The sequence below is a fragment of the Rhinatrema bivittatum genome, chromosome 6 (assembly GCF_901001135.1).
Source record: "Rhinatrema bivittatum chromosome 6, aRhiBiv1.1, whole genome shotgun sequence".
NCBI classification, from domain to species: Eukaryota; Metazoa; Chordata; class Amphibia; order Gymnophiona; family Rhinatrematidae; genus Rhinatrema; species Rhinatrema bivittatum.
In genome coordinates, this window is record NC_042620.1 from 326,115,938 (window position 1) to 326,136,802 (window position 20,865).

The following is a 20,865-nucleotide window of genomic DNA, read 5'->3' on the forward strand; positions in this document are numbered from 1 at the left end:
TTCCCTCGTAATTCAATACCTCTTAAGCCCATCTGACTTTCCCTGATTTCGGTATTACAGTAATGCAGATGTTATACTTTGAGAATCTGGTAGCTCTACCAATTCTAAAACAGTCTGAAATGGACTAGTCAATACAGGAGCCAAAATCCCACCAAATTTCTTATAAGACCATATGCCAAACCCAACAAGCCTGTTTTCCTAAGCTGCCTTCAGGCCTTTAATAGCCTCTAGCACTTTACTCTCCTATCTTCTTCATCGGCTAATTCCACCAAATTAGCACCCTTCCAGGTACTGCCTCAGGAGAGAGAAAGTCAGGGATATCTTGCATGCAGTAAAGTTCTTCATAAAAATCCCTAAATAGGGAACTGTCTCCGCAGGTGTCTCAATCACTTTACCTCCTCATTTCATCCTCTATCCCAAGTTGCCTAGCCAATATGCCCTTTGGTTTGTTACTCTTTTCATTGAGGAAATGCGTAGTAAATCTCACGCCAGTCAATTCTTTATCCAATATTTAATTGACTTTGGGCCTGACACAGCGCATTATATACCTTAATGTTTCCAAATCTTAAGCTGTTCCAAAGGGAAAACTTCCTTCTCTAATCTAATGAGCTTAGCTTCCCGCCTCTTATTTCGAAACAAGGAGACATCAAATGCCTCTTAAGGACAGCCTTTCCCACCTCCCACAAAGCTTCAACAGCCCTCCTTCCAAATCATTATTAATCATATTTTCCTTTCACTGTTACTCAATGCCATCATGTGTGTCTTGGGCCTGAAAAAGAGATTCATTCAAAGACCATCTACCTCTTCATATCGAAGAGGGACCACAGTTAAAATATAACTCTACAGGGACATAATCAGAGATGGTGATGGAACCTACTTCACACTTTTTATCCGCCAAACATCTTCCACACCCATCCACCACATATTGATCTGGGAGTAGAAGTGATGCAGGCAAGAGTAAAACATATATGGCCTGATTTTTAAACCCCCCTCCCCGCGTAAAAAATGGGGGTTACATGCGTGGCTGAGCCTTGCACGCACTGCGCACATTTTAGAAGAGGCCCGACCGCGCACGTAACCCCTGTTACGCGCACAAGAGCCAGACCTCTATCAAGGGGGTGGTCCCGGGCGGAGCAGGAGGCTGCTGGTACAGCCATTTTCCACTGTGCCGGGGGGGATTGCGCGCCAGCAGCCTGCTGGTGTGCGCAAGTTACTTCAGGTCGGGCCCTGAAGTAACTAGACGGAAAACAGGCAAACAAAAAAAAGGGGGGGGGGAGCGGAAGGGAGGTTAGGGTAGGGGGTAGGAAAGTTCCCTCCCAGTCCACTCTTAAATTGGAGCGAACTGGGATGGAACCGGGGGAGCCCTGATCTCGTCGCTGCGCACATTTGCATATATTTACACCCCCCCCTTGTGCACGCCACCCGCACATACGTGCGCGGATTATAAAATCCGGCACGTATGTGGGTGCGGCCCACGTATTTTATAAAATGTGCATGCCGGTGAACGCATCTTATAAACTTGGTGCATCCATGTGAACGCGCACATTTTAAAATCTACCCTATAATTTATCACCACCAAATGGAATCTCCTCCACACATCAATCCATCCGCCTATTTTCTCTCTAATAAATTGGGTCCCTAGCCTTGCACATGTTATCAAGAAGGATTTGCCGTATCAAGCAGATAATTCGATTTCAAATTGAAATCTCCACCCAACAAGAGAATCCTTTTGCCCTCAACAAACGTTCAAAAACCTTTTTGGAAAAAATGCTTAGAAGAATCATTTGGCCCATACACATTTAATATAGTCACCTCTTCCCTAAATAAAAGTCCCGCTAGCAATATAAACCTACTCTCCGGGTCAGATAAATAGACAAACATCTTGATTTGCCTCCTCTTCAAGTCACCACATGAATATCGCCAACCCATTTATCCTGCAATTTATGCTGATATCCCAATGTTAAATGAGTCTCCTGTAAAAAGACTGTCAGGACTAACTTAGCCAATATTTGCATTACCTACTTAACTTTAACCGTGTGGTTAAGTCCATGACATTTCACAAACAAAACTGCCCCACAGTTAAGGATACAAAGCTCATCCTGCAAAGCCCTCCCAAACCACTCCTAGAACACCAATGTCTTCCATTCCCTCTCACACCCAAAAGGAGCTTTCCCTCTCCCCCCTGCCCTCCCAACTCTACCCCAAAAATGCCCTTCCCCCTCTCACCCCAATTCCATACAGAAGGCAGGCCTACACTCCTAGCATTACACCTCCCAACCCCCGGTCCATAGCAAACATATCAATATCAGGGTACAAAAAGACATTTTCAATGTCAATACTGCCCAATTAGGGTTCCAGAAGGTAAGAAAAAATCTCAAAACTCATAGCTACAGAGAGTAATAGCATTGAGACCTTCCTCAACCAGCTCTGCATCAGTGCTTGCTCCATGGATCTTGCCATTATCCAAGCAGCTCTCTGCCTGAACGCCTGAATCTATCCAGACACGATCTCTAGCAGGATGAACGGGCAAATCCTCCTCGCTGGACAGCCACACGCCAGAGCGCCGCTCGAGATCAGAAAACTGTCACATGGAAATTTACTTCTGATTTGCAAGAATGGATGATCAAGATAGCTGAGATTGCACTGGTGGAGAGACTGACCTTAATGTTAAGGGACCAGATGGACAGAAAGCATATGGGGTCCGTATTGAGAATGGCAGAAGGAACTGGAAGAGTAAGATGGTGGTGTTTAATTGAGCTAGTGGGATCAAGAGGTTTTTGTCTATGGGGGGGATTAGGTTATAATGGAAATGTATAACTGGGATGCTCAACATTTGTATGAATACTGAGCATTGTATTATTGGAGTTTCGTGTTGTCACAGTAGATTTATGGCATAAAAATGAAAAATAAGTTTAAAAAAAGATCAGAACACTGTGAGCCTCTATCTTCCAGCTGCTCTGCTGTCTAGGGATGCTCTCTCTCTGTGCACATGGCAACCCCTCACTGGATTCTGAGCCATCTCTTTCCAAGCACCATTTTCATTCAATACTACCAAAAGCGCTGCAAATGTTTCCAATAAATTGTTTCCATGAAAACATGCAACTAGGCCAGATAAAGCAATCTGAATTTCAATTTGCATTGAAAACGTAAACTGCAGCAAAAGCTGCCCATTTTTTCTTAGTGTCTGCACTATAATCAGGAACTATGGCCACCTCATTTATATTTACATTTATTAAAATGTCTTGATTGCTTTACACTAGGAAGGTTTAAGCGATATACAATAAAACATTCAAGACTAAAATCATACATAATTAAAATACTTAAAACTAAAGTTCACTTAATATAAAATTCTGGCACAAGAACATTCTGGATGGAAGAGAACTCTGGATGTGGCTCGTTTCTAGATGTACGACATGATGCATACATGTATTACATATATGCCAGCTTACATAAAGTTTTTAATAATCCTCTGAATGTTTTTAAACAGACACATAAGCGTAACTCTAAGGAAAAAAAGAGTGCCAGATAACCGGGGCTGCAACAGAGAAAGCACAATCTCAGGTCACATGAAGCTGTGCTGCGTGAGAAGCACAGATGTCGGGAATGCTGGTATATTTTAAAAGAGCATTACACCAAGGGCATGCGTTACTATTAATCAGTTTGAAGGCTATCATGCCTTAATCCATTCATTGATTGAAAGCCATCACAGATCAATCAGGACCAGAGTAATATGGTCATAACACTTGATGCCTAATCAAGCAAACAGATGAATTAACATATGTAACGGTTGCAATGTGGAACTAGAGAGACCTAAGGAAAGGCTATTACACAGTAATCAATAATCGGAAAAAGAGATGCTTGAGCTATGGTGCAGAAATCTGAAACGTGTAACAAGTTCTTAAGACCAGAAGGGCCGCGCAGTTTGAAGAATCCCTGTCTGTCTACCATTTTGATGTGTGGACGAAAGGGTAGAGTGCTCTCTAGCAAGACTCGAAGACATTTTACTTCATGATCCTGTACTACATGTTTTACGTAGCACCCACTCCTTGTCTTTAAATTGATGAAATTCGGTCACATAAGCACCAGGCTTTTCCAAGGTGCCTTGTAGCTGACTAGGAACATGGTGCACTCGGTCAAGTCCCAATTTTGGATCACAGGGACTAGGGGAAAAGTTTTAATAAAGTTGCTGAATTACTCCCCTCACATTTCTCCGGGATCCTCCTCTCAATACGAACATTAGATGACTGGGACCTATCTTCCAGGTCAGTAACTTTATCTTGCAAACTTGATATCTGCTTGCGCATATGGCTAAGAGAATTAGTAGCAGTAGTCTCTCAGTCTTCGATATCAGAACCCCTCCACTCCAACTCCTCAACCTGTGGGTTTATAGAATCACATTTTTCATTAAGTTCAGTAATAGAGGTGTACATTGCTGACAAGACCTTCCCAAATTCAGCTGGCAGTGCTTTCATTTCTGACCATGGGTTCCCACTGTTACAGCTCTAAGGCAGCCTCCCTCAGCTCTCCCACAGTCAGGACTTTCCCCAGACCCTGCATCCAACTCACCGGCTCTCTTTACAAAAGTCTGTAATCTGCCTCTCACTGGTGCTTCATGTCAGAACATTACATATAAAGCACTCTGCTCAGAATGAAAGAAAACCTCACTACATGGGGGAAGCAAGGATTGATGCTAGTTAGGTGGACCGTTCTACCTTTAAATGGTGTTAAATAGCATTAGAAAGTTGCTATGTTAGGATTTTTATTTGTATAGGACTTGCTATCCCCTTTGGATAGGTGTCGCATTAATGTTTTTGAAAAGAGAGATCAGGCGATGATCAGTGTATGCCTAACATTTAGCATATTAGAAGATTAGGAGCGAAACCAACTCAAAATACGGTAGCAAATGACCATAAGACCCTTCCAATCTGTCCATTTCTGTTCAGAAGCCAGATAAAGAGTTGCACTGCCCTCTGGCAAATATGAAATTCACACTACCAGGGCTGAAATGTCATCAAGAGCTTTTAACAAATTATTAGTTAAGTACAGGCACAAGGAGCTCTAAAGATAACAGAATAATGAAATGACTTGTTATTATCATCAAAATGTTTCCTACAGTAACTATGGAATGAAGTAGGTGTTCTACGTTATAGATCAACGGTAGTACTCTATGGATGGCTAGAAAGAACAGTTTGCACACTTAATCCCAGACACAGATGATGCTCGCTCAGGATCTACAACACGAGCAAAAGGAACCCCTATGTACTTCTACATTTTCTGTGCTTATTTTGGATAGCATGAGGGAGCTGCAGAAATACCGCCCTCTTCTCAAAAACATGTCACTCCATTAATTATAAGAAGAGAAATAAGTCATTGGAAGTCACCAGACCAACATAAACGTTAGCTAACACACACACACAGTAGTAGCAGCAGCAGAAAAGTTCATCTTTCAAGAACACTTGATTTAGCAACACAGAAAACTCACTTGATTCAAGATAAATGTTTTGTTTAAAATTGCCTTTTGAAAAATAAATACTGCTAATATTAAATCAGGGTTTTCAATTTAACATTTAAAGCCCTACTGATGCTATACAGATTTCTAATTTATCACTGCAACAATATACACAAAAGATCAATTACATTTTCAAGTTTCTCAAATGATCCACAACTTGACAATCTCTTACCTGGTAAGTGTGTACTCCCTGAGTCCTGAATGCAGGTTCATGGCAGAAAAAGTACCTATGCATCCACGCAATCGTTTATCACGACCAATCTTCCACGTTACAAACAGAGGGCTGTTTTAAAAGAAAAGAACAAGCTGTTTAGAGTAAAAAAAACTCTTTGCAAATTTTCATAGCCAGTATTTCAAATTATTTAGCTGTTTAAACTGTCATTCCTTTGGTGCAAGCAAGTTCATGCACCAAATGAAATACGTTTAGTATTAAAAAATGTGAAAACAACAAAGGAGCGCCCAGCAAAAATTTCAAGCATTCAGGACGCAGCTGATAGGGATGTGGCAGACAATCTAACACCCATGCACACAATTTCACCAGCGTTGCTAATGGGTCATGCTTAATCATTCATCCATAACAAGAGTTCACTTTTTTTTTATTTTTATGTTGCAAATAAAGGAAACTTACTTCCCTTTTAAATGGCAGAGCGGCGTCAAACTGAAGAACACCCTGAGGTCACCCAACAGTCGTGTTTCGGTTGAAACTTCTGCTTCGGGGTGAAAAGATTATCGCGGTCTCTTGCTGAATAATATAAGCTGACACCACTGTAATCTTCACCTCCCTGAAGCAGAAGTTTCAATTGAAGCACGACTGTCGGATGACCTCAGGGTGTTCTTCAGTTTGGTGCCGCTCTGCCGAAATTTTCCTTTATTTGCAACATAAAAATTAATAAAAAACAATGTCTGAAACAGTTTTTGAAGCAGTTGAAACTTTTCTATTGCACTGTTCAGCAAAGTGATAATCTGCATTTTTTTGAGGCAGAAGCAGGTAAAAAGGAAATGGTTTCTAAAAGCTGGAAGCAGGTAACATAGGCCTTGCTCGTGACCATAAGTTAATTCTCTCTGCAATAAAACAAATGTTTCAAATACTTCAGTTTTTCTAAAACTGGCTGTTGCATTTCTCAGTGTTGATGCATTTATTTTTGTATTTGTTTGGTGACAAGACACAGGCCAATACAGAACATTTAGCCCCGTTTGTCCGCGCGTTTTACATGAGCTGTTATTACCTCTTATACTATAAGGCAGGGGTCGGGAACCTTTTTGGCTGAGAGAGCCATGAACGCCACATATTTTAAAATGTTATTCCGTGAGAGCCATAAAAGACCTACCAAATTAATTTACTACAACCCCCTACTCTCCTGACGCCCCCAAGACCTGCCAAATTAATTTACTATAACCCCCCACCCTCCTGACCCCCCCAAGACCTGCCAAAAGTCCCTGGTGGTCCAGCGGGGGTCCAGGGCTCGCAGACAAATCTTTAATACAAAAGTAAAAATCTAACAAAACCCCCCACCCTCCTGACGCCCCCCCAAGACCTCCAAAATTAATTTACTACAACCCCCCACCCTCCTGACTCCCCCAAGACCAGCCAAAAGTCCCTGGTGGTCCAGCGGGGGTCCAGGAGCGATCTCCTGGACTTGGGCTGTCGGCTGCCAATAGTCAAAATGGCGCCGACGGACCTTTGCCCTCACTATGTCACTGGGGTCAACCAATGGCGGCGGTAGCCCCTGTGACATAGTAAGGGCAAAGGGCCGTCGACGCCATTTTGATTACTGGCAGCCGACGGCCCTTTGCCCTTACTATGTCACAGGGGCTACCGCCGCCATTGGTCGACCCCAGTGACATAGTGAGGGCAAAGGGCCGTCGGCGCCATTTTGACTACTGGCAGCCGACAGCCCAAGTCCAGGAGATCGCTCCCGACCGCTCCTGGACCCCCGCTGGACCACCAGGGACTTTTGGCAGGTCTTGGGGGGGGGGGGTCAGGAGGGTGGGGGGGTATAGTAAATTAATTTTGGAGGTCTTGGGGGGGCGTCAGGAGGGTGGGGGGTTTTATTAGATTTTTACTTCTTTTTTATTAAAGATTTGTCTGCGAGCCAGATGCAGCCATCAAAAGAGCCACATCTGGCTCGCGAGCCATTGGTTCCCGACCCCTGCTATAAGGGGTAATAGCACTTGGAAAACGCGCGGCCAATCCCCCCCGAAATTAATAGCGCTCATCACATGCAAATGCATGTTGATGAGCCTATTAGTTATCCGCACATTTTACTCTCAGAAATCAACGCCTGCCCAAAGGCAGGCATTAATCAGGAACACCACCGGGAAAGGTATACAGAAAAGCAGAACTGCTTTTCTGTATACCTTCCGACTTAATATCATGGTGATAAAATAAAATAAAAAAAACTTTTAAAAAAAAAGCTGTCCGCCGGCCCGAAGTTGGAAAACGGACGCTCAGTTTTGCTGGCGTCCATTTTCTGAACCCATGGCTGTCAGCGGGTTCGACCACAGACGCCGGTAAAATTAAACATCGGTTGTCAGACCCGCTGACAGCAGCCGCTTCCACCAATAAGGAGGCGCTAGGGATGCACTGGTGTCCCTAGCGCCTCCTCATTAGCATGGGCCCTAATTTAAATAAAGAATCACGCGCCCAGGAGAGTGGCCTGGGTGCGCGTCGGGAGAGCGGGTGCTCGCCTCGGAGCGCCAGCTCTCCTGTGGAGAATTGGCCCGACAGTGAGAAAGGGTCACTGAGCATAGTATGCAGAAGGACCAGCATACAAATTTTGGAAATAAAATGTTAAGGAATATGAGCGCTATTAACTCACTAAAAGTAATTGGACATACATCTGCAGTGCCAGAACTGTAAAGCCAGTTGAGACTCTGCCATCATGAGAAGAGCTGGATAAATATGATTATACAAGAAACAGGCAGTTTTCAAACTGTTTGGTGGACAGGAAATGTAAGCACTAAGGAAGTGAGTGGCTACCAGTGGAACAGAGTCAATGCATAAGTACCATCACCAACAGCTTTCTGCACAGAATTCGAATAGTGGGATGCAGCAGCTCTCTCTCAACATCTCTGCCAACTCTTATTGACATTTCATTTGCAATTTGCTTTGTCCTCCAAAATGTAGATATCTTCACACCGTTGCATTTTCATTGCCAAGGAGAGTAAGAACACTTAGCACTGGGGACACATGTAACTTCTGTTCTCTGCATGGGTGTCCAATCGAAAACAAGGCCATTCACATATACATACCCTTGATCAACATTAAAAAACAATGTACTTTCAATACATATCATCCTAACCAGTGGGATGGGATCAAGCTAGCATGCCAACAGTAACTCTATAAAACCTATTTTATTACGGGTATATTTTGATGTATCATGCATTTGATTACTGCATAAACTGTTTTGAGTCAAACTAGTTTCAAGGAAGTCAATATAAAAGTATAATATGCTATACGACAGCAATCCTTTCAATCAACATATCAAATAAAAAATATATATTAACGTAGACTGGTAACATACTCCACAAATGCTCTTTAATATACTTCACAATATATAAAAGTATAATATGCTATATGGCAGCATTCCTTTCAATCAACATATCAAATAAAAAATATATATTAACGTAGACTGGTAACATACTCCACAAATACTCTTTAATATACTCCACAATTGCTCTTTTAAATTATGACAACACATTATTGTACTTCAAAGACACAAAATGAAGTTGGTTTTTTCCACGCTTTGTCATTTTAAATCTAGTAACAACTTGACAAGAAATGGTACATCAGAGATCAATTAAAACTAAATAGGAAACTAACAAAAGGAAATATAAGATCACTTTAGTACACTGTCAGACCACTAATGGGTGAAATCCAAAGGTAATTAAGAGAGGAAATAATTGAATTAAGCGAAAAGAAAAAAGCCAACCATACTAAGGCCAAGAATCCAAAAATAAAAATGTGCCAAACAAATACTATGGGTTAGGTGTAGGTGCTGCTATATCCTGTCTAATTTTATCATTGAGAAAAACATTTAGCTGGGAGGGGTAAAAAAAAAAAAATTAAACCCTGGTATTTAACACATTTACAAGGAAAATAGAGCCAAAAAATCTCTCCCAAACCAACAGCAGCAGGGCACATAAGCAAAATTTTCTTCCTTTTAGACTGAGTTACTTTAGATACATCTGGGAACATACGAATCTTTAACCCTAGAAATGAAGTATCTCTCTTATGGAAAAACATTTTCAAAATAGAGTCCAGAACAAAGGTAACGAATAGAGTGGAAGGCACTGCGGTTTCCTTGAATTTTCAAGAAAAGATGGAAAGAGTCCATGGGCCAGCCTCTGGAGAGACATCATTCAGTCGAGAAGCTTTCAAATTTGGAAGATAGAAAACTTTAGAAACTGGTGGAAGCACATTTTCTTTACTGGATAAAATATCTATAAGTATCTACGAAACATCTCAACTGGAGTAACAGGCTGTTTTCTAGGAAAATTTATGATCCGGAGGTTACGTTGTATAATATTTTCTAAAGTGTCCATTTTATTTATTTAAAAGGTTTTTATAAACCGCATATACACACACAAGGTGGAACTAGGCGGTTTGCAATTAAAAAGGAACATACATAATAATCAAGCAAGGTATAAAACAAAATTAAAAGTATTAAATAAAAGATATATGTTACAGAGTCTGATAGAGATGGGTGGTACAATTTAACTAAAAGGGTTAGCATTATGTGCAAACAAAGGCTTGTGAAAATACGTAAGTTTGTACGGCTTTTTTGAAGTCGTGTTTTGTGGTGAGTTGGCGGATATGATTGGGTAGGAAATTCCATAGTTGAGGTCTGTGACTAAAAAGGCATGAAGTCCAGTTGAGATATCAACTGATTTTTGCAAAGCAACCTCCATAGTCTCTAAGGCATCCACTTGAGATTTAAACTCAAGTAACTGAGAAGCATGATATGAATTAGAAAGATCACGCTGCTGTAAAACAAACAGATACCTGATTGGACAGATTGGCAATAGCTTCCCAGACGATATCCAACGTAATATTAGGGGGTTTAACCAGAGGAACAAAAGTTACCACAGTAGAAACAGTTCCACCGATCCCGGCCTCCACATGAGCAGAAGAGGAAACAGGAGACAGGAATTCAGCTCCCCCACCAGACCGGCGATCAGCTCCTCTTCCAAACGGGCACCTCCTGATGCTGAAGCTGCCATCTGTGTGAAGTCATCGGGGAGCAATGGGAGCGAAGTGATCACGTCAGCACCTCCCCGCGGGGGTCCAGGCTGAGGAGAAGGTCGATGCTGCTCCAGAGTAAAGGAAGACTCAAGGTCTGGGGTTGCCGACGAAAAAACACTTCCCGGCAGGCTACCCAAGGACGCCTCAACACAGCCTGCTAGGGATTCTTGGCTCCGGATGACATGATGGTCTATAGGGCCAATCAGAGGCAAACCCTCTGAGGCGTCTGGGAATGCACTGGCCCTGCCTGCTTACGCATATCAAAGAGGAAAAGTTTCGTTGAGAAATAAAAGGAAGTTAAGGGTGAAAGGGAGACCGACAGAGCAGCGTGCGGCCATCTTGGATTCCCCAAAAGCCCTACAACGTGAAGTTATTTTCCATCTTTGACTTCTCAAACATAAGTGCCAAAGCATCTCAGGCACAATTTAATATTCTTAAAAAAATGTTCTCTGGAATTATGTACCCCGTAAACAAATCCTACATACCACTAGAAAGGTTTAAAAAAAAAAAAAAAAAAAAAGTTTTACAATAGTGCACAACTTTCAATCATGTGCCAATTTTGATTTAAATACTGGCAGAAATGTTGGTTTCTTAGCAAATAAACACCACAACGTACAGACTCCAAGCTGAACGTTCACATACATAGTTTTAGGGCCCTGCCCATATTACAGCTCATAAATTACTTTAAGGAAGTTTATACTCACAAATTAGCAGAAAGCAAAATTGCTTACCTTGTAATAGGTGTTATCCCAGGACAGCAGGATGTAGTCCTCACATATGGGTGACGTCATCCACGGAGCCCTTAAGCGGGAAAAACTTCTGGCAAGTTTCTAGAAGTTTTAACTGGCTGCCTGAGGCTACTGAGCATGCCCGGCATGCCATGATATTCCCTGCCACAGGGGTCTCACTCCAGTCTTGTATGTAGCAATAAGCGTAAGCAAAAATATAATAATAAAGTCTGAGGCCCAACTCCGCGGGGTGGCGGGTGGGTTCCGTGAGGACTACATCCTGCTGTCCTGGGATAACACCTATTACAAGGTAAGCAATTTTGCTTTATCCCAGGACAAGCAGGATGCTAGTCCTCACATATGGGTGATTAGCAAGCTAGAGGCTGAGTCATTGTCCGTGCATGTAGCAGTGATGCGTTGTTGTGGAAATGATGCAGCCGAAGTACACAGCAGGTTGGATGTAGAAGGAGTTGGGATTAAACTGGAAACAAGTTCTTTAAGACAGATTGTCCATAGGCTGAATCCTGTCGTCCTTCCTTGTCTAAACAGTAGTGAGCTGCAAAAGTGTGGAGAGAAGTCCATGTTGCTGCTTTACAAATGTCAACGATTGGCACTGAACGAAAATGCGCTATTGAAGTTGACATTGCTCTTACTGAATGTGCCTTTACTCGCCCTTGGAGAGGAAGGCCTGCTTTTGTATAGCAAAATTGTATGCAGTCTGCTAACCAATTGGATAGAGTATGCTTTCCCACTGCTTTACCAGGCTTATTTGGGTCATAAGAGACGAAAAGCTGATTGGATTTTCTGAGGGACGTCGTGCGATTCAAGTAAAAGGACAAAGCACGTTTACAGTCCAAAGTGTGTAAAGCTCTTTCGCCTTGATGAGAGTGAGGCTTTGGAAAGAATGTGGGTAGAACTATAGTTTGATTTAAGTGGAATTCCGTAACTACCTTGGGAAGGAATTTTGGATGTGTTCGGAGAACCACTCTGTCATGGAGGAACTTTGTGTAAGGTTCGTATGTGACAAGTGCTTGTAATTCACTAACCCTCCTAGCTGATGTAATGGCTATGAGGAAAATAGCTTTCCATGTGAGAAATTTAAGGTCACAGGTATCTATGGGTTCAAAGGGAGAACGCATTAGACCTGTTAAGACCAGATTCAGGTCCCATTGCGTAGCTGGGGGCCGAATTGGTGGTTTAAGTTGAGTTAGACCTCTCATGAATCTACTGACGAGAGGTTGTGTGGAGATAGGTGCATCTCCTATCTTGTCATGATAAGCTGAGATTGCACTCAAATGTACTCTGATTGACGATGTCTGAAGTCCAGAGTCTGAAAGATAGCACAGATAATCTAGCAGAGTAGTTGTGGGGCAAGTGAAAGGATCTGTATTGTTTTGCTTGCACCAGGAAGTGAATCGTTTCCACTTGAAAGAATAATTCTTTCTTGTGGAAGGTTTGCGGGAAGCTATAAGCACTTGAGATACATTAGTTGAGAGGTTAAGTGATTGTAAGATCAAGCTTTCAACATCCATGCTGTCAAGGATAGGGATTGAAGGTTGGGATGGCGCAACCGGCCCTGATCCTGAGTGATGAGATTGGGAGCTACTCCCAGGCGAATTGGATCCTTGACTGACAGGTCTAGCAGTGTGGGAAACCATACTTGTCGAGGCCAATATGGGGCTATGAGAATCATGGACCCCTTGTCCTGTTGTAGCTTCACCAGTGTCTTGGTGATAAGCGGTATTGGAGGATATGCATATAGTAGGCCTGAGTTCCAAGGGCGAGCAAAGGCGTCCTTGGCTGGTTGGTGCTTCTGTTGGTGCAGGGAACAGAAGTTGGTCACCTTGTGGTTGAGGTGCGACGCAAAGAGGTCTGTTGTTGGCTGTCCCCAACATTGGAATATTTTGGTCGCTATCGAGGGATTCAGAGACCACTCGTGTGGTTGGAATTGCCGACTGAGTCGGTCTGCTAGTACATTTTGAATTCCTGCTAGATAAGTGGCCTGTAGTAACATTGAGTGATTCAAGGCCCAGTCCCAAATTTGCGCAGCTTCTTGACAAAGGAGATACGAGCCCGTACCTCCCTGTTTGTTGATGTACCACATGGCCACCGTATTGTCCGTTTGGATTAACACAGTCTTGTGTGAAAGGCAGTCCTTGAACGCATGCAGCGCATAGCGTATAGCTCGAAGTTCCAGAAAATTGATTTGATATGTGGCTTCGAGTTTTGTCCAAGTTCCTTGAGTTTGAAGAGAGTGTACATGAGCTCCCCATCCCAAGGTGGATGCATCTGTAGTTAACGTTATTTGAGGGATCGGCTTTTGGAAAGGCAGGCCCTTGCGTAAATTGTCTTTGATTGTCCACCAGTTTAGCGATGAGCGAAGTTGGTGGGTTACTTGGATGGGAGAATGAAGCGGTTGAATAGCTTGGATCCATTGCGACCGGAGAGTCCATTGCGTAAGTCGCATGGCAAGTCGTGCCATCGGAGTGACATGAACCGTTGATGCCATGTGGCCCAGTAAGATTAGGAACTGATGAGCTGTCACTTGCAGTTGTGTGGACATGGTGTACGCTAACTGGGACAGTGTATGTGCACGGTCTTCTGGAAGAAAAGCTTGTGCGAGGTTTGTGTCTAATTCTGCTCCTATGTATTGGAGTAGATGAGATGGTTGCAGGTGGGATTTTTGATAATTGATGAGAAATCCCAGCGTGTGCAGTACCTTTATTGTGTAATGTAGAGAAGTAAGCGCCCCTTGTTGAGATTGACTTTTTATAAGCCAATCGTCTAGATAAGGGAAGACATGAACACCTTGTTTGTGCAAATGTCCTGCTATTACCGCTAGGCATTTTGTGAATACTCTGGGAGCTGAGGCTAGGCCGAATGGTAGGACTCTGTATTGGAAATGCTGGCGTCCCACCTTGAATCTTAGGTACTTGCGATGAGGTGGGAAAATAGGTATGTGAGTATAAGCGTCTTGGAGATCCAGAGAACAAAGCCAATCCCCCTTTTGTATGAGAGGAAGAATGGTGCCCAAGGATACCATTCTGAATTTTTCTTTTCTTAGAAATTTGTTGAGATTTCTGAGATCTAGAATTGGACGTAGTCCTCCGGTTTTCTTTGGAATGAGGAAATACCGGGAATAGAATCCTCTTCCCTTCTGTGAGCGTGGTACGTGTTCCACCGCTCTTGCTTTCAGAAGAGTAGATAATTCCATTTGTAATTGAGGTATGTGATCGAGATGGGAGTTTTGTGGTGGACACTCCGGCGGGGGAGCTGTGAAGTCTAGGTGGTAACCCTGATGAACTATGGATAAGACCCATTGATCTGTGGTGATATTTTCCCAATCGTTGTAAAAGTGGGAAATCCTTCCCCCCACTGGCAAGTTCGGAAAGGGGTTGGGTTGGCTTTGTTCTCCGGGACTGCTTTCAAAAGCCAGAGGTGGAAGCAGTTTGGGGCGGAGGCTGTGGCCTTGCAGCTCTCTGCTGTCTCTGCTGAGGGCGCTGTGGAGGCCTTGTAGAGCGTGGCCTTGAGGTCTGGGGGTAATACCTTCTTGGTCTAAAGAAAGGCCGTCTGGTGTCTCGCCGTGGCGGCCTGCGGGCAGGGTGAGTAGGAGCATCGTGGGACAACGTAGAGAGCTGTTTTAATGTTTCCGAGTGCTCTCTAAGCTGCGTTACGGCATCTTGTACTTTTGTTCCGAACAAGTTGTCGCCCAGGCAAGGTAAGTCCACTAGTTTATCCTGGACCTCTGGACGTAGGTCAGACGCCTTCAACCAGGCCCATCTTCGAGCACTGATGCCCGAAGCTGCCGTTCTGGAAGAAGTCTCAAATGCGTCGTACGCCGCTCGCACCTCATGCTTGCCCGCATCCAGACCTTTCTGCACAATGTGTTGTGCTGCCTCCTGCTGCTGTTGAGGGAGAGAGGGAAGAAATTCCTCAATCTGCTTCCACAGGTTTCTTTGATGCTGTGTTATATACAGTTGGTACGCAGCAATTTTCGCATTTAGCATCGCTCCCTGGTAGATCTTACGCCCCATAAGGTCTAGGAATCTGTTATCTTTCCCAGGAGGGATAGAAGCGTGAGTTCTTGACCTTCTTGATTTCTTTTGCGCAGATTCCACAACTAATGAACTGTGTGGTAGTTGTGGCTTCTCAAAGCCTGGGGCCGCTTGGACTAAATATGTAGAATCAATTCTACGATTAACTCCCGGTGTTGTACATGGGTGCTCCCAAATCCGTTGCTGAAGTTGGAGTAGTACTTCATGAACTGGAATTGCTAGGTTATGTTTTGGAGGATCTACAAATTGTAGAATCTCCAGTGTTTGCTGTCTGTCATCTTTCTCTGCCTGAAGTTGAAAAGGGATGGATTCCGACATCTCTTGAACGAAAGAAGCAAAGGATAAATCCTCAGGAGGGGATTGCTTCTTGGTTTGTGGCGGAGTACCTTCTGATAAAAATTCTTCTGAAGAATACTCCGATTGTGTGTCAGACCATGTATCCTCTGGTTGAGGATATGAAGGATGGCTTGGAATTGTAGATGGAGGAACCCCCGAGGGTCCTGGTAAAGGATCCTGGATGTCCGGTGCCCCATCACTGGTATCACTGTTTTCCGCCGGGTATGAAGGCAAGGAAGATAAAAGATCATGATATCTTTTAGTGAGGATAGCATGTAATCTTTTCTCAGAGGGAATCTCTGGATGTTTGGACTTTCCTGTTGCCTTTTTTTTCCCCGGCTTGAAGCTGCAGAAGGAGCTACAGTGTAATGTGGAGGTGGTTGTGCCGCCGTAGAAAGTGATGTAGTGAGAAAGGAAAACATGGAGATGGGAATCAATGAGGAGATTGGTCTGGAAGCACTTGTGGACATTGTAGAATGTACACTCGTCGATTCCATCGAAGGATGTGCAATTTGCATCGAAGATGAGGCTGTTGACATCGATGGAGCAGCAGGCATCGTTGGAGCGCAGATAGGCACGTTCATCGGAATAGATAGAGCTGCAGCAGTCATCGGCACCGAGATTGGCATCGGTATGGACGATGACGTTGGCATCGGCACTGGCATCGATGTGGACGATGGTACCGGCATCGACTCGATAGTCGGCATCGATGGAGACATCGGCATCGGCCCGATGGCCGGCATCGATGGAGTCATCGGCATCGGCCCGATGGCCGGCATCGACTGGGGAGTCGGCATCGACCCGTAGGTCGGCATCGGTCCTACCAGGGCCGGTATTGGAGATGCAGCCGGGATGGCTTCTTTCATGGCATCGGCGACAAGCTTCTTAATCAAGGTTGTTAAGTCCGCCACGGACGTCGACGGTGTCGATTCCTCTGAAGGGATTACCGAGGTCGATGACAACTTCCGCTGTTTAGCCCTTGGTTCTTCCGGCGATGGCAACGGAGGAATCGCATGATGTCTCCGGTGTTTATGTTTGGGACGGATCTCAGAAACGGATCTGGACGATGACGGGGTTGGCGAGGAAGCATCTCCCGAACCTTGTTGGACTTTCTTTAGAAGTATCTTCTTCGATACGCCTATCGGGGAAGATCTAGTCGAGGTCGACGGCGATGTCGGTGCTCTGATTTGAAAAATCTGAGCCATTCTTTCATGGCGAAGCTTCCTACCTTTCGCCGTCATTTCTTGACATTGGGCACAAGAAGCGATGTCGTGGTCTCCTCCCAAACAACGGACGCACTCCACGTGCGGGTCGGTGATGGACATAGTCCGGTTGCAGGCCGGACATTTTTTGAATCCGGAGGTTTTCTCCGTCGACATCCGTCGATGAATTCGGATTCCTTTTTGTCAAAAAAGAGTATGAAGTTTGTCACCAGCCGGTGACAAACCGAGCGAGACCCGTAAAGGGTAAAAAGTTGAGAATTAAAGTTAGTCGTTGTGAGGTAACTCACGGGGCTCCTGGAAACCGCGATGCAGCTAGCAGCGCGGAAAAAAGAAGACTGGAGTGAGACCCCTGTGGCAGGGAATATCATGGCATGCCGGGCATGCTCAGTAGCCTCAGGCAGCCAGTTAAAACTTCTAGAAACTTGCCAGAAGTTTTTCCCGCTTAAGGGCTCCGTGGATGACGTCACCCATATGTGAGGACTAGCATCCTGCTTGTCCTGGGATAAACTAGTTTTTATAGTATTTTTTTTTATTTGTATTAATAAAAGATAATCTGTATATGATGCATAGCAATCCATTCATATCTGGACTTGGATTTCAAAACCCAAGCTCAAAGCACGTTACACTAAGGTGAGTTAATACTATGAAATAAATGTAAACCATTTCAGATAAACACACACTTTCATGGGAAAAAAATCTTAGCCAAAGGATTTTTCTAAAGCACGATACACCCACAAACAGAAAACATGTCATTCATATCTGCTTACTAATAAGATTTGCACAAAATGACTATTTTTTATGCAGGATCGCTGGAAAACTACAATAAATGAATACCAACGTTGTCCCAGAACCAAAATTTAAACACCAAGACGCAACTCCATTAACGGCTATTAATCAAGTTTACTTAGGGAATAGTCACTGCTATTAATTGCATCAGTAGCATGGGATCTTCTTAGTGTTTGGGTAATTGCCAGGTTCTTATGGCCTGGATTGGCCACTGTTGGAAACAGGATGCTGGGCTTGATGGACCCTTGGTCTGACCCAGCATGGCCATTTCTTATGTTCTTAATCAAATAACAAGACCAACAAAATTTATATGGTGACCATCATAATTGGCATCATCGTGCAGGTAGAAACCTTTATACTCTGCCTTATGTATAATCATTGGTGAAGGATAGAAAACCTTTTTTTTGGAAATTTTATATTTTGCTTTTTACTTCAAGTGAATGTCCATCACCACTTATAACTAAAATCCACGAATCATTGTACTTATCTTGTTGTCACTCCATCCAGTGACGTTCACGCATATGTGAGGACTACCATCCTGCTTGCACTGGGAGAATGATTGCATTCATTTACTACTCAGACTTGTATAGTGCTTGGCGAATCCAGAGACATGTTTCCAAACGGGATACATGCAAAGGGAATTACATCACTTAATTTTAAATTATGAAGTTTAGAAGAAAAGCACACAATTTCACTATTTCACAAATGACCTCAATAGGAAAAAACACATTTAAACCAATCTTCAAATCAGAGTTATGATGCTTAGCACACAAGTTATTTTTCCCAGAAGTATTAAACTGAAAACCTGAATTAGCACGGATAAAGCATTAGGACAAGAAAAGCGATATTGGGGGGGGGGGGGGGGGGGGGGGAAGAGACACACACACACACACACACACACTATAACCAGCACATAGAAAACACAAGGACACAGCAGTGGAACTCAGCCCGCTGCGCCCAAACCTGATCACTACACACTGCTGACCTGCCAGTAACCAGAGCCTCAGACAAGGAAACCGGTACCAAGCAGTCACTGTAAGCATCAGGCATCTGGAGTCATGGTTTCTTTTTCATATCACACCGGAAGTAAATAATTCTAGTTTTCTGAATTTTGGACCTTGAATAGGGTGGAAACAAGCTGTTGGTGTAAAATGAAAAGAAAAAAAAAAGTCTCTAGCTTGTTTATCTGATCTTTCTAGTTAGGCCATAAGTAGCGGTGTAAGATTTTTTGTTTGATAAACTGCACCAGAGGTTTACAGCTATGCAGTTATAAGTAATCTATTTTCACACACATACACACCCCCAGTTATAGGCTTGTGGGTGTTTGCAGGTAGAATTAATTTAAAAGTAGTGTCTTCCCCAACACAAGGTTGACTTTAAGAAAGACAGTTATGTAGATAGGTGCGTCTGGGAGCTGAATTCCCAGGTCAGGTCTTCTGTCCACCCTCCACCCTGGGCCAGCTGGGGGTGCAGGTGCAGGGGAGGGGTTCAGGTGAAGGAATCTATCATTGCGCGACCTCACTTGCGCTCTGGATTCCAGGAAGCGGTGGTTTGTGGCTTCTGGCTGAGGACTATCACTGCAACAGTTAGGCTGAGTTGGGAGCGGGAGCCCTTGCACAGTAGTAAATGAAAGCTAATGGCATCATGCACCAATGAAGGTCAGATCTGATAAAAGCTGGAAGCCCAAAATTGCTAGGTTAAAAAACAGTCAGCTAAGTACAAGAAAGAACATTCTACCGAATTAGGTCATCTGTACAATGTGTTTCTTTGCAGAATGCCTGGATGTCATTCTACAGAAGTACAGAGCAAGATGGACAGGCTGGGAACTGGCACAATGTTTTTTCACAAACTGTCCAGAAACATAAGCCTGACTTGCCTGAACACACTAGTGTAAACATTTGCTACCTTCCCTTCCCTTCAATGTTATACATCTATATCTATATGTGTGTGTGTGTGTGTGTGTGTGTATATATATATATAATATATATATACACACACATACACAAATGTAGATACATCACGACAATTTCAAACTACACAGACCCAGACTAATTTAAAAGTAGCCTTGGAACTTTCCACCCCTGGAAACCATCTCCATAGGGGTAACACACCATATACCCTCAGAAGGGCAATACAGTATTTTTTTAATCCAAAATGTTGAGGTTGTCTTCTGATTGCCACAAACTTGGATGACACCCTACAAATGTTTGTGCTCGTTTGGCCTGACTCGTCTGAGCTTCCAGCCTACTTGAAACCTGGCCCAGCCTCACTCTGCTATTAATAACCGGGGAAGGAGGGCTGGGTGGGGGGCAAAGGTGAAGCTGAGGCACCATGGTACTTCATTTGTGGCTTCCAGGGTTTGCATGAATAGGTCCCACCCTCGCCAGGCCATCACAGCCACTGTCCTTCGTAAAAGAGGGACTGTAGAATAAACCGTATCTTCCTTCACATCCCAAATTTCAACCACTGCTATCTATCACTATTATGTGGAGAGATTCCTTCAGCAGCAAGGAGTATGAATGCTGATACCATAACATGCCTAAGTCTCTATCAGGCCAAAGAGGAGAAGCTGGATCAGGGAATAACCCAGGCCACCCACATAGATACTGGTCTGGCCTTCTCTCTAAAACAGAGAAGTCAACTTTAGAAACCCTTACACATCAATATCCAAAATGGTCTTAAAGGTGCCCTATTTGGGAAGCCCCTTTACTACTTAATCATCACTGTTTCCGACTTAAGAAATTAATAAAACACTCTCTGGGGATATTCAGTGATGCAGCTGTGGAGCTAGGCATCAGATTTCTATCTATTGGTTCCACCTTGAGTTCAGGCCAATTCACTTAACCATTTCAACTTCAGTACTGATTTCCTTCCCTTCCAATTTCTTGGGAAGAAGCAGCAACAATAGAGGCTTATTATTTTTCCTCTAGGGCAGAACTGAAATATTTTCTATATCTCAACAGAAATAAGAAATAGCTTTTAA

General features: G+C 43.6%; 1 protein-coding gene across 1 annotated transcript in view; it reads right to left on the bottom strand.

Annotated features, from left to right (window-relative positions):
- The window catches only part of AMMECR1 (Alport syndrome, mental retardation, midface hypoplasia and elliptocytosis chromosomal region gene 1), a 285,290-nt gene that overhangs the window by 117,394 nt on the left and 147,031 nt on the right, over positions 1 to 20,865 (bottom strand). The window contains 1 exon segment of the mRNA XM_029607624.1: positions 5,682 to 5,792. Within this exon segment, the coding sequence (XP_029463484.1) occupies positions 5,682 to 5,792 (111 nt within the window).